This window comes from Callospermophilus lateralis, chromosome 2, assembly GCF_048772815.1.
Source record: "Callospermophilus lateralis isolate mCalLat2 chromosome 2, mCalLat2.hap1, whole genome shotgun sequence".
In the NCBI taxonomy this organism is placed as follows: Eukaryota; Metazoa; Chordata; class Mammalia; order Rodentia; family Sciuridae; genus Callospermophilus; species Callospermophilus lateralis.
Genome location: NC_135306.1, coordinates 208,832,984 through 208,842,968, shown reverse-complemented (window position 1 = coordinate 208,842,968; position 9,985 = coordinate 208,832,984). Strand labels below are relative to the sequence as shown.

Below are 9,985 nucleotides of genomic sequence, written 5' to 3'. Positions count from 1 at the left end.
GAGGAGAGACCATGGCGGAGGTGAGAGGAGAGACCATGGCGGAGGTGAGAGCAGAGACCTTGGCGGAGGTGAGAGGAGAGACCATGGCGGAGGTGAGAGGAGAGACCTTGGTGGAGGTGAGAGCAAGACCATGGCGGAGGTGAGAGGAGAGACCATGGCGGAGGTGAGAGGAGAGACCTTGGCGGAGGTGAGAGGAGAGACCATGGCGGAGGTGAGAGGAGAGAACTTGGTGGAGGTGAGAGCAGAGACCATGGCAGAGGTGAGAGGAGAGATGGTGGACAAGGTGAGAGGAGAGAACTTGGTGGAGGTGAGAGGAGAGACCATGGTGGAGGTGAGAGGAGAGAACGGTGGTGGAGGTGAGAGGAGAGAACTTGGTGGAGGTGAGAGGAGAGACATTGGTGGAGGTGAGAGGAGAGAACTTGGTGGAGGTGAGAGCAGAGAACTTGGTGGAGGTGAGAGCAGAGACCATGGCGGAGGTGAGAGGAGAGATGGTGTACAAGGTGAGAGCAGAGACCTTGGTGGAGGTGAGAGGAGAGACCATGGCGGAGGTGAGAGCAGAGACCTTGGTGGAGGTGAGAGCAGAGACCTTGGTGGAGGTGAGAGCAGAGACCATGGCGGAGGTGAGAGAAGAGACCATGGTGGAGGTGAGAGCAGAGACCATGGTGGAGGTGAGAGGAGAGATGGTGGACAAGGTGAGAGGAGAGAACTTGGTGGAGGTGAGAGGAGAGACCTTGGTGGAGGTGAGAGCAAGACCATGGTGGAGGTGAGAGGAGAGATGGTGGACAAGGTGAGAGGAGAGAACTTGGTGGAGGTGAGAGGAGAGACCTTGGTGGAGGTGAGAGGAGAGAACTTGGTGGAGGTGAGAGGAGAGAACTTGGTGGAGGTGAGAGCAGAGACCATGGCAGAGGTGAGAGGAGAGATGGTGGACAAGGTGAGAGGAGAGAACTTGGTGGAGGTGAGAGGAGAGACCATGGTGGAGGTGAGAGGAGAGAACGGTGGTGGAGGTGAGAGGAGAGAACTTGGTGGAGGTGAGAGGAGAGACATTGGTGGAGGTGAGAGGAGAGAACTTGGTGGAGGTGAGAGCAGAGAACTTGGTGGAGGTGAGAGCAGAGACCATGGCGGAGGTGAGAGGAGAGATGGTGTACAAGGTGAGAGCAGAGACCTTGGTGGAGGTGAGAGGAAAGACCATGGCGGAGGTGAGAGCAGAGACCTTGGTGGAGGTGAGAGCAGAGACCTTGGTGGAGGTGAGAGCAGAGACCTTGGTGGAGGTGAGAGCAGAGACCATGGCGGAGGTGAGAGGAGAGACCATGGTGGAGGTGAGAGGAGAGACCATGGTGGAGGTGAGAGCAGAGACCATGGCGGAGGTGAGAGGAGAGACCATGGCGGAGGTGAGAGGAGAGACCATGGTGGAGGTGAGAGCAGAGACCTTGGTGGAGGTGAGAGCAGAGACCATGGTGGAGGTGAGAGGAGAGAACTTGGTGGAGGTGAGAGGAGAGACATTGGTGGAGGTGAGAGGAGAGAACTTGGTGGAGGTGAGAGCAGAGACCATGGTGGAAGTGAGAGGAGAGACCATGGTGGAGGTGAGAGGAGAGACCATGGTGGAGGTGAGAGCAGAGACCATGGTGGAGGTGAGAGGAGAGACCATGGTGGAGGTGAGAGCAGAGACCATGGTGGAGGTGAGAGCAGAGACCATGGTGGAGGTGAGAGGAGAGATGGTGGACAAGGTGAGAGGAGAGAACTTGGTGGAGGTGAGAGCAGAGACCTTGGTGGAGGTGAGAGCAAGACCATGGTGGAGGTGAGAGGAGAGATGGTGGACAAGGTGAGAGGAGAGAACTTGGTGGAGGTGAGAGGAGAGACCTTGGTGGAGGTGAGAGGAGAGAACTTGGTGGAGGTGAGAGGAGAGAACTTGGTGGAGGTGAGAGCAGAGACCATGGTGGAGGTGAGAGGAGAGATGGTGGACAAGGTGAGAGGAGAGAACTTGGTGGAGGTGAGAGGAGAGACCATGGTGGAGGTGAGAGGAGAGAACGGTGGTGGAGGTGAGAGGAGAGAACTTGGTGGAGGTGAGAGGAGAGACATTGGTGGAGGTGAGAGGAGAGAACTTGGTGGAGGTGAGAGCAGAGAACTTGGTGGAGGTGAGAGCAGAGACCATGGCGGAGGTGAGAGGAGAGATGGTGTACAAGGTGAGAGCAGAGACCTGGGTGGAGGTGAGAGGAAAGACCATGGCGGAGGTGAGAGCAGAGACCTTGGTGGAGGTGAGAGCAGAGACCTTGGTGGAGGTGAGAGCAGAGACCATGGCGGAGGTGAGAGGAGAGACCATGGCGGAGGTGAGAGGAGAGACCATGGCGGAGGTGAGAGGAGAGACCATGGTGGAGGTGAGAGCAGAGACCATGGTGGAGGTGAGAGCAGAGACCATGGCGGAGGTGAGAGGAGAGACCATGGCGGAGGTGAGAGGAGAGACCATGGTGGAGGTGAGAGCAGAGACCTTGGTGGAGGTGAGAGGAGAGACCATGGTGGAGGTGAGAGGAGAGAACTTGGTGGAGGTGAGAGCAGAGACCATGGTGGAGGTGAGAGCAGAGACCATGGCGGAGGTGAGAGTAGAGACCATGGCGGAGGTGAGAGGAGAGACCATGGTGGAGGTGAGAGGAGAGACCATGGTGGAGGTGAGAGGAGAGACCATGGCGGAGGCGAGAGGAGAGAACTTGGTGGAGGTGAGAGCAGAGACCATGGTGGAGAGCAGAGACCATGGTGGAGGTGAGAGCAGAGACCATGGTGGAGGTGAGAGCAGATGGTGCTCGGGGTGTTGTGCTCCTGGGGAGTCTTCTGGAGTGTAGGGGATGGTTCTGTCTTTTCTCTGGACGCCCTTTTGCCATTAAAAACAGCTTTCTGATGGAGACATTAGCTTTGTGGCCTCGTTAGTTTTCTAAGACTCCGTAGGGGTGGCTGCTGGGGCCGTGGGCTCCCACGCAGGCTCCAGCGCCCTGGGGCTGGGCAGTGGCCACCTCTGCACCAAGGCTGCCTATGGAGGTGAGGCTGGGCTGGCTCTGCCCAGGCACATTCACTGCAGAGTCACCAGCATTGCCTTGCTCACCAGGGACAGGCCAGGCCACTGCTGAGCGTGAGAACGTCCCCACAAGGGCCTCGGCTGGGGAGAGCAGGGCACCCGCTTTCCTCCCTCCTCCTGGAGTGGACAGGCTGGACACCTGTGGTGTCCTTCCCGCAGTCAGCGTGGCCCCATCAGCATCAGCGGCACAGGTGGAGGTGGAGGGGCCGTGGTGAACCTTGGCAGCCAGAACTGCCAACTCTTTGATGTGGAAAGCGGGTCCTGCCCCGTTGCCAATCCAATACTGAGGCCAAGGCTTTGAGAAAAAGGCAAAAGCTTTATTGATTTGTTAGCAAAGGAGGAGCTCGGGGACTCCAACGCCGCGTGGGACAGGGCTGGGAGACGAGTGTCGTCAGGAGACACGATTGATCAGTGTCCGTCCCGGGTCCCGGAGGGCCGCTGCTCCAAGTCCTGGGCTTGGGGTTCCTTTATTCTGTGGGCAGCGAGTCTCTTCCAGGCGTGAAGGACATGGCGGCTCAGCCTGTGACAGGAAGAGTCTGTTTGTTTCCCCCCATGGGGGCGGGGGGAGGAGGAAGGGAAGAGATGTCCATTTTGAAGTAAGCCACTTGCAGTTGAGCAGCCAGGTTTGAACGGGAGCGCCGAGTGGCCCCCTGGACGGTGGCTCAGGAGCAGAAGCTGGAAAGGCCAGCAGCTGTTTGGGGCACAGAACGCTGGTGATCACTGTGACTAATTGTCCTAACTGGAAACGCCAGGCTCTCCAAGTTCAAAACTGTCAAGTGTCCTTTCTGGCCAGAAAGAATGTCTAGCACATAGTAGGGATGCAAGACAGAAAGTCTGTCCAGGGGCTGGGGCTGGGGCTCAGTGGCAGAGACACTGGGTCTGATTCTCAGCACTTCATACAAATAAATAAATAAAATAAAGGTCCATCAACAACTAAATACATAGATATGTAAAAAGAACAAAGAAAATACGTCCAAGGGTGGTGCCTCTCCCAGGCTGACAGTAACCCCTGTTGCAGGGGCCTGGGCTGGCCCACACAGCCAGCAGCGGGCGGACCTCCCTGGCCATGGGGTGGGAAAGCAGACTGGCCCGCCGGCCCCGCACTCCTTGGGCTCCCCCTACAGAACAGAGACTGCCCCTCCGCACTCGGAGGACCACAACTGCACGTTTTAGTTGAATGTGTACGATAAAACTCCTCTCCCGTTTGTTGTTATGCTTTGGGAACTTGTCCGAATGTTGTAAAGCTGTTACACAGTAGGACTGAGTATAAAGGTTGATGTCCTCACTCTCTGGAACTTACCTGAAGCAATTAACTTCCAGAACGCGGACAGAAACCACGTTCCATGAGACTGCACTCCCGGGAGCTGCCACCAGGGGGCAGCATGTGCACATGCACAGTTGATCCAGTCTCAAACTCATGCGCCACTTCTGAGCCTGCCGTGGGCTCTCTTGGGGTACCGACACTGGAATCCTGGGTGGGAGACTGAGAAAGACTCTCTGGACGGACTTCAGAGGGCTTTGTGTTGTCCACACATGCCTGCATTACTTACACAAACACTCAAGTCTAAGCACCTGTGTGCTGGGGTACTGTGCTTGCCTGGGAGAGCCCTGGGCTCTCTCCTGCACTGGAAGATGAATGAGAGAGGAAGTGATGTCATAAGGCCCAAGCCAGGTTGCCCAGCACCGGGAGGCACAAGCTGGTGACCCTGCAGCCCAGATTACCTAAATAACCAGCAACCAGCGTCTGTTTAGGGGAGGAGCTGGGTGCAGTAACAGGGAAGGGGCTGAGCCACCCGGAGGCCCCAGAACTCAGCTCTGGCCCCCACTGCACACCATCAAGCCCTCCACGTAAAGATGGGCGACGTCCCCGCTCTGGGTGGCTACTCGGATCATCCCTTGGCTCAAGAGGACCCACAGTCTGGTCACCAGGGGACGCCAGGCCTGGGTCACAGAGCAGGTCCTGTTGCAGGCCCAGGCCACGGGCCTTGCACTTTCCGTAGGGTGGAGGTTTGGGAAAGCCTGGCACTGGCGCCGTTTGTGCACAGCCCCAGGCTCCTCCCGAGTCTCTGTGTCACACACGTTTTGGTAGTTCTGGGGAGATTCCAATCTTTGTCATTATTGGTACCTGTGAGGGTGATCTGTGACCGGTGAGGGCTCCATGATAACTCGGGGGCACTGTGAACAGTGTCCCTGTGAGATGGAGCTGTGTTCTGAGTGCCCTCCCACAGGTGGCTCCTCCACCCGCCCTCTCCTGGGGTCCGGTCCCCTGAGACACAATATGGAAATGAGGCCGATGAGATGAGTGTGTCTGAATGCTCCAGTGGAAGGAAGAGTCCCACCTCTCCCAGCGTGGAGCAAACACCGGGGGACGAAGCCGCCCGGGGAGGCACCGGCAGCCGGGTGAGGCTGGAGGCTCGGCCCCGTGCCCACCGCCCACACTGTCAAGGGAAAGGCCCTTGAAGCAAGTTGAGCGGGTGACCTCAGGGAGAAAGCAGCCTCTGGCCGGGCAGCATCCCTGGTCTGGATGGAAGACCTGGCCAGCGCACCTCAGCCAAGGCCTGACCAGGAGCAGGGTGCTAGCTCCCTCCGCGTCCACAAAGGCTGAGAGGAGAGCGGCTGCAGAAGAGCCGGAAGCTGGCAGAGGCCCATCCATGAGCTGAGGTCAGAGCGGCTCCGGGACACGAAGGTGCAGGTGAAGCAGGGCCTGGTCCTGGAGAGGCCGCGCAGGGAGCTCCGTCGAGATCCCCAGCCGGTCAGCAGTGGGCCCTGAGCAGCGGTGTCCGGTGCAGGCAGCGTGGGCTTCTGTGGGACCCGGATGCACTCAGGACACCACAGCGAGAAGTCAGGGCAGGCTGTCCCCAGGGCACTGATGCTGCTGGGCTTGGAGGTCAGCCGCTGCTCACTGCCCTCTGAGCGTCCAGCTGAAGGTGTGGTGGTAATGGCAATTCACGAAGGAGTGGGGCTGGCAGATGTGACAAGCTGCCACCGGGACACGAGGCAGGGTGAGCTGCTGCTTAGCCCCAGCCGAGAAGGTGGCTTCCTGAGATGGGTGCACTCCTGCTGAGGGCGCTGGGGAGGAGTCACCAATACGGCAAACTTCACCGCCTTCTTATCAAGAAATGGCAGCAGCCCCCAGGTTTCGGCAGTCACCACCACTCCACAGTGACCAGCAGCTTCGAGACTCTGCATCAAAAAAGAGATCGCTCGCTGCAGACTTCGATGGTCATTAATAATTTTTAACAATAATGCATTTTAAATTAAGATTTGCATGTTGGTTTTTAGAAATAATGCTATTGCACACTTAATAGAATACAGTGTGAACTTCACTTTTATATAAACTGGGAAACCACATAAATGCATGCAACTCTCTTTTCTTGGTATTTGCTTTATCACCGTGGTCTGCAGTCATACCCACAGTGCCTCTGAGGTGTGCTTGCAGATCCACGTGATGGTACGTGGAGTACTATACAGCAGTGGAAACCCCACAGCCACACCTGTCAGCATGCAGGAACTGTAGGGGCTGGATGAAGCCAGTATGTCTCAGGAGACACAGCCAGGGTGGTGTGCCACTCACAGAAAGCTCAGACCCAGGCTTCGTCTGTAGGGATGTACCCAGGTATAAAGGGAGCGAGAGAATTACTGACACAAGCTTCAGTGCTGGCTGTCTTGGATGGCAGGAGATCCAGTGGGTGAAGCTCGCTTTCTAATGGTGGCCATGAACTTGAACTTGCATCTGTCTTGCTATGCATCATAATACAAAATAAAATAAATGAGACTAAGCCCTGCCCTTGGTGCCCCTGCCCAGGCCTGGCTGCCTCTGTTTCTTGCCACAAGGGCTCGTGCTACACTCTTCTGGAGCTCTGTGGGGAGGAGACTGCTCATCCCGGCTCAGGTAGCCCCAACCTCACACTGAATTGGAGGCACAGGGCTGGCAGCTGTGGGGACAGGGGTGCTGGGTCCAGAGCACAGTGGCCTAAAGAGGACACACCCCTGTGGTGCTCAGTCCCTTGAGGGACTGTTGGCCCAGGTGCCCCCTGGACCCCACAGCTCCCAACACTCCCAGCTGTCGGAGATCCCTCCCGGGTGACGCCCTGGGATCGGGATCAGCCCACACCTCTGCGCGTGCCCCGCAGCCCAGGAGAGCCCCGCCTTTGAATCCTAGACACAGCGCTGTCCGTTTTCCCAGGACTGAGGGGTTTGCCCAGACATAGTGCCTTCAGCATTGAAACTGGGAGGAACCAGGTAAACCTGTCAGGACCGCTGCAGGACCGCTGCAGGACCGCCAGCCCAAGTTCAGAGAGGCGGCCTCCGCTGGAGAAAAGGACCAGGCGTTTCCTTTTGATCACTCAGATAATCATTCACATAATGGTGACAGCAAAGGCCTAGGCAGCACGTGGAGATTAAGAGTGGAGCAGCTCAGCACATGGCTGCTGGGAAGCAGAGCAAGTAAGGCACCCGGGACAAGAGCCGATAAAAATCAATCAAAAAATTATTAATTCACAAGTGGCATTATTCCGCTGATTAGATTATGGCGTTCATAATCCGATCGTTTCTCCTCTGATCGTTGCTGCGTTGTCTCCTGGGCTTTGGGGAGCTGAGAACTCGCCTTTCTGGGGGACACACTCACCGCAACACCCCACACTGGTCCAGCCCCCAGCAGGGTTTCCGTCTCAGGCAGCTCCGCCTGACAAGCGGGGTGGAGGGGTAGGTGCCGACACCCGTGGATGGGCCACTCGAAGTGACCACAGATGGTCTTACGGATAGAAGGGAAAAGGTGGCCCGCCAGGCTGAGGCACATCCTCAGGAAGTGGGGAGACCGCAGCAGGTGGGATGGTAGGAAGGCGACGGGGGAGCTGATCTCCACAGACCCGCTGGTGAGAAGAGGAGGCTTGAGCAGACCACCCAGGGTGCAGCCAGCGTGCCCTGCACTCATCCTCTGCCTTGGCCGAGGCCACCCAGGTGGTACGGCAGACATGGCACCGTGAAGCTGCCAGCCAGGGCTCCGTCTGGTGGCTAGGGTCCAGCTGCTTTAGCACTGTGGTGGAAGATGTGTGCCAGAGCACACGGGCCAGGGGAGGGTGGCGATGGGGAGGGCTTGTGTGGTCAACGGAGGTGACTATTTGGGGCAGGACAGGAAAACCAGTGTTGAGAAACCTTCAACAATGTCAGAGCAAGAGGATGGACAATCTGAAGGGTTTAGTATCCAGAACCACTAAAATGAAAAGAGGAAGGCCCAACTAAAAATAGGCAAAAGTGTTTGAGGGACTTTTATCCAAAAGAAGATATTCAAATGCAGATACGCAAGTGAGCGCGTGAAAGATGCCCAGTGCGCTTGGCCATCACGGCCATGCGCATTAAAACCTCAAAAACGTTATGTGGAGCATCACCTGGTGCCACGTGGCGCCACCCCGGGTGACCTAGGAGAGCGAAGTCCTCTGTCCACACAGAGGCTCATGCATGGATTTCCACAGCCTGCAGTCCACAGAGGCCAAAAAGCCGACACAGCTGAAACGTCCCTCTGCTGGTTAGCAGGAGCCAGCGTGCGTGGTGGTGCTTCTGCCAGCTGACTCCATCCAACTCAGACACGACCAAGCCCTGACAGGCACCAAGCCCTGGCATGTCGCTGCGCAGATGAACCTTGGAAGCCTCACACTAAGAAAAGGAGCCAGAAAGCAAAGGTGAATCAGCCCGTGGACCTGTTCCCAAGAAACGCCAGAACAGGAGCATCTAGAGATGGCAGCTGTGCCACCCGCCAGCGGGGCTGTGCGTGATGGGGGAAGGTGGACCTGGGTTTCTCCCAGAAGGAAGAAGTGGCCTCCAGGCCGAGGCCAGGCTCCGCCTCCTCGTCTTGTTTGACAACCTTGCCTGGAGGTTCCCGCTCGGCTTGTGACCCCTGTGTGCACCCACGTGGTCCCTGAGGAGGGGTGCTTCCCAGGCTGGTGCCAGCCTGCTTCAAAGCCCAGAGCGCCAGGAACTGACACCCAAAGCGCTGAAGCTGCGATGCCCAGCTGGTGAAGGGGTATGAGCAGTCCACCCGACTGCTGCTCCCAAGGAGGGCAACTCCATAAAACCAAACCAAACCCACGCGGGACTGCTCGGCCTCCAGGACCCAGCGGAAACCCACTTCCCTACCTGCTCTGCGGACACGCGGCCCCTCCCGCCACGGTCCCTACTAACACACACTTCTTGACAGCCCTGGTCACAACTGAAGACCATTAATAACTTTTTAATTCTAGAAATGCTGTTATAACACCGGGCTTCCCAGAAGCAGGCCAGTGCTGGCCACTCCTCACCAGGTCCCCAACCTGGAGCAGTGCCCAATCCCTGGGAGGCTCTTGATGACCATCTGCTGAGTAAATGCTGAGCATGGCCAGTTGGGAGGTCAGTGTCTCTGTTGTAACCCCCTGAACTGCCTTCACAAGAGCATTTTCAGAAAATGACCTTCCGTCTTTAATTCCTAATGATTTGCTGGGCACTGGAGCCAAATTCTAATGGCCGAGCCCTCGGCAGCCAAATGGCTGCACAGCTGATTGGCTTGCAGCATGAGGGGCCCCGGGCAGAGGCGACGGTGTTGACCTTTTACTGGCTGACACCATAGAGGGCCTGCTCAGGTCTGGCCTCTGCTCTCCTGCCGCTGTGCCTCCTGGGCACGCTCTGCCTGGGTGGCCAGCCCAGCTGGGGGGCAGCCCCAGACCCCTCTTGGGATCTCTAACTCCTGAACCCTGAGGAAGAGCCCATCCTTCCTGGGTGCTCTAGCCAGGTTCCAGGAAGGCACCCTGGCTTGCCTCACATGCTCACCTCTCACCCAGGGTCAAGGGTTAAGGGCAGCAGTAACCAGTGACCACAGACCTAGAACAGCATCAGAGTTTCTGTCGTGTTTGGAGGTCAGAAGTCTGAAGTGGACTTCCTGGGGCCAAAATCGGC

At 57.5% G+C, this 9,985-nt stretch overlaps 1 protein-coding gene across 1 annotated transcript in view; it reads left to right on the top strand.

Moving 5' to 3' along the window:
• The first annotated feature begins 2,147 nt into the window (after positions 1-2,147).
• The window catches only part of LOC143390587 (actin, larval muscle-type-like), a 44,028-nt gene continuing 36,190 nt past the window's right edge, over positions 2,148-9,985 (top strand). The window contains exons 1-4 of the mRNA XM_076842956.1: positions 2,148-2,751; positions 2,968-3,024; positions 3,221-3,272; positions 5,290-5,461. Of these exons, the coding sequence (XP_076699071.1) occupies positions 2,148-2,751; positions 2,968-3,024; positions 3,221-3,272; positions 5,290-5,461 (885 nt within the window). The remainder of the gene's footprint in view (positions 2,752-2,967; positions 3,025-3,220; positions 3,273-5,289; positions 5,462-9,985) is intronic.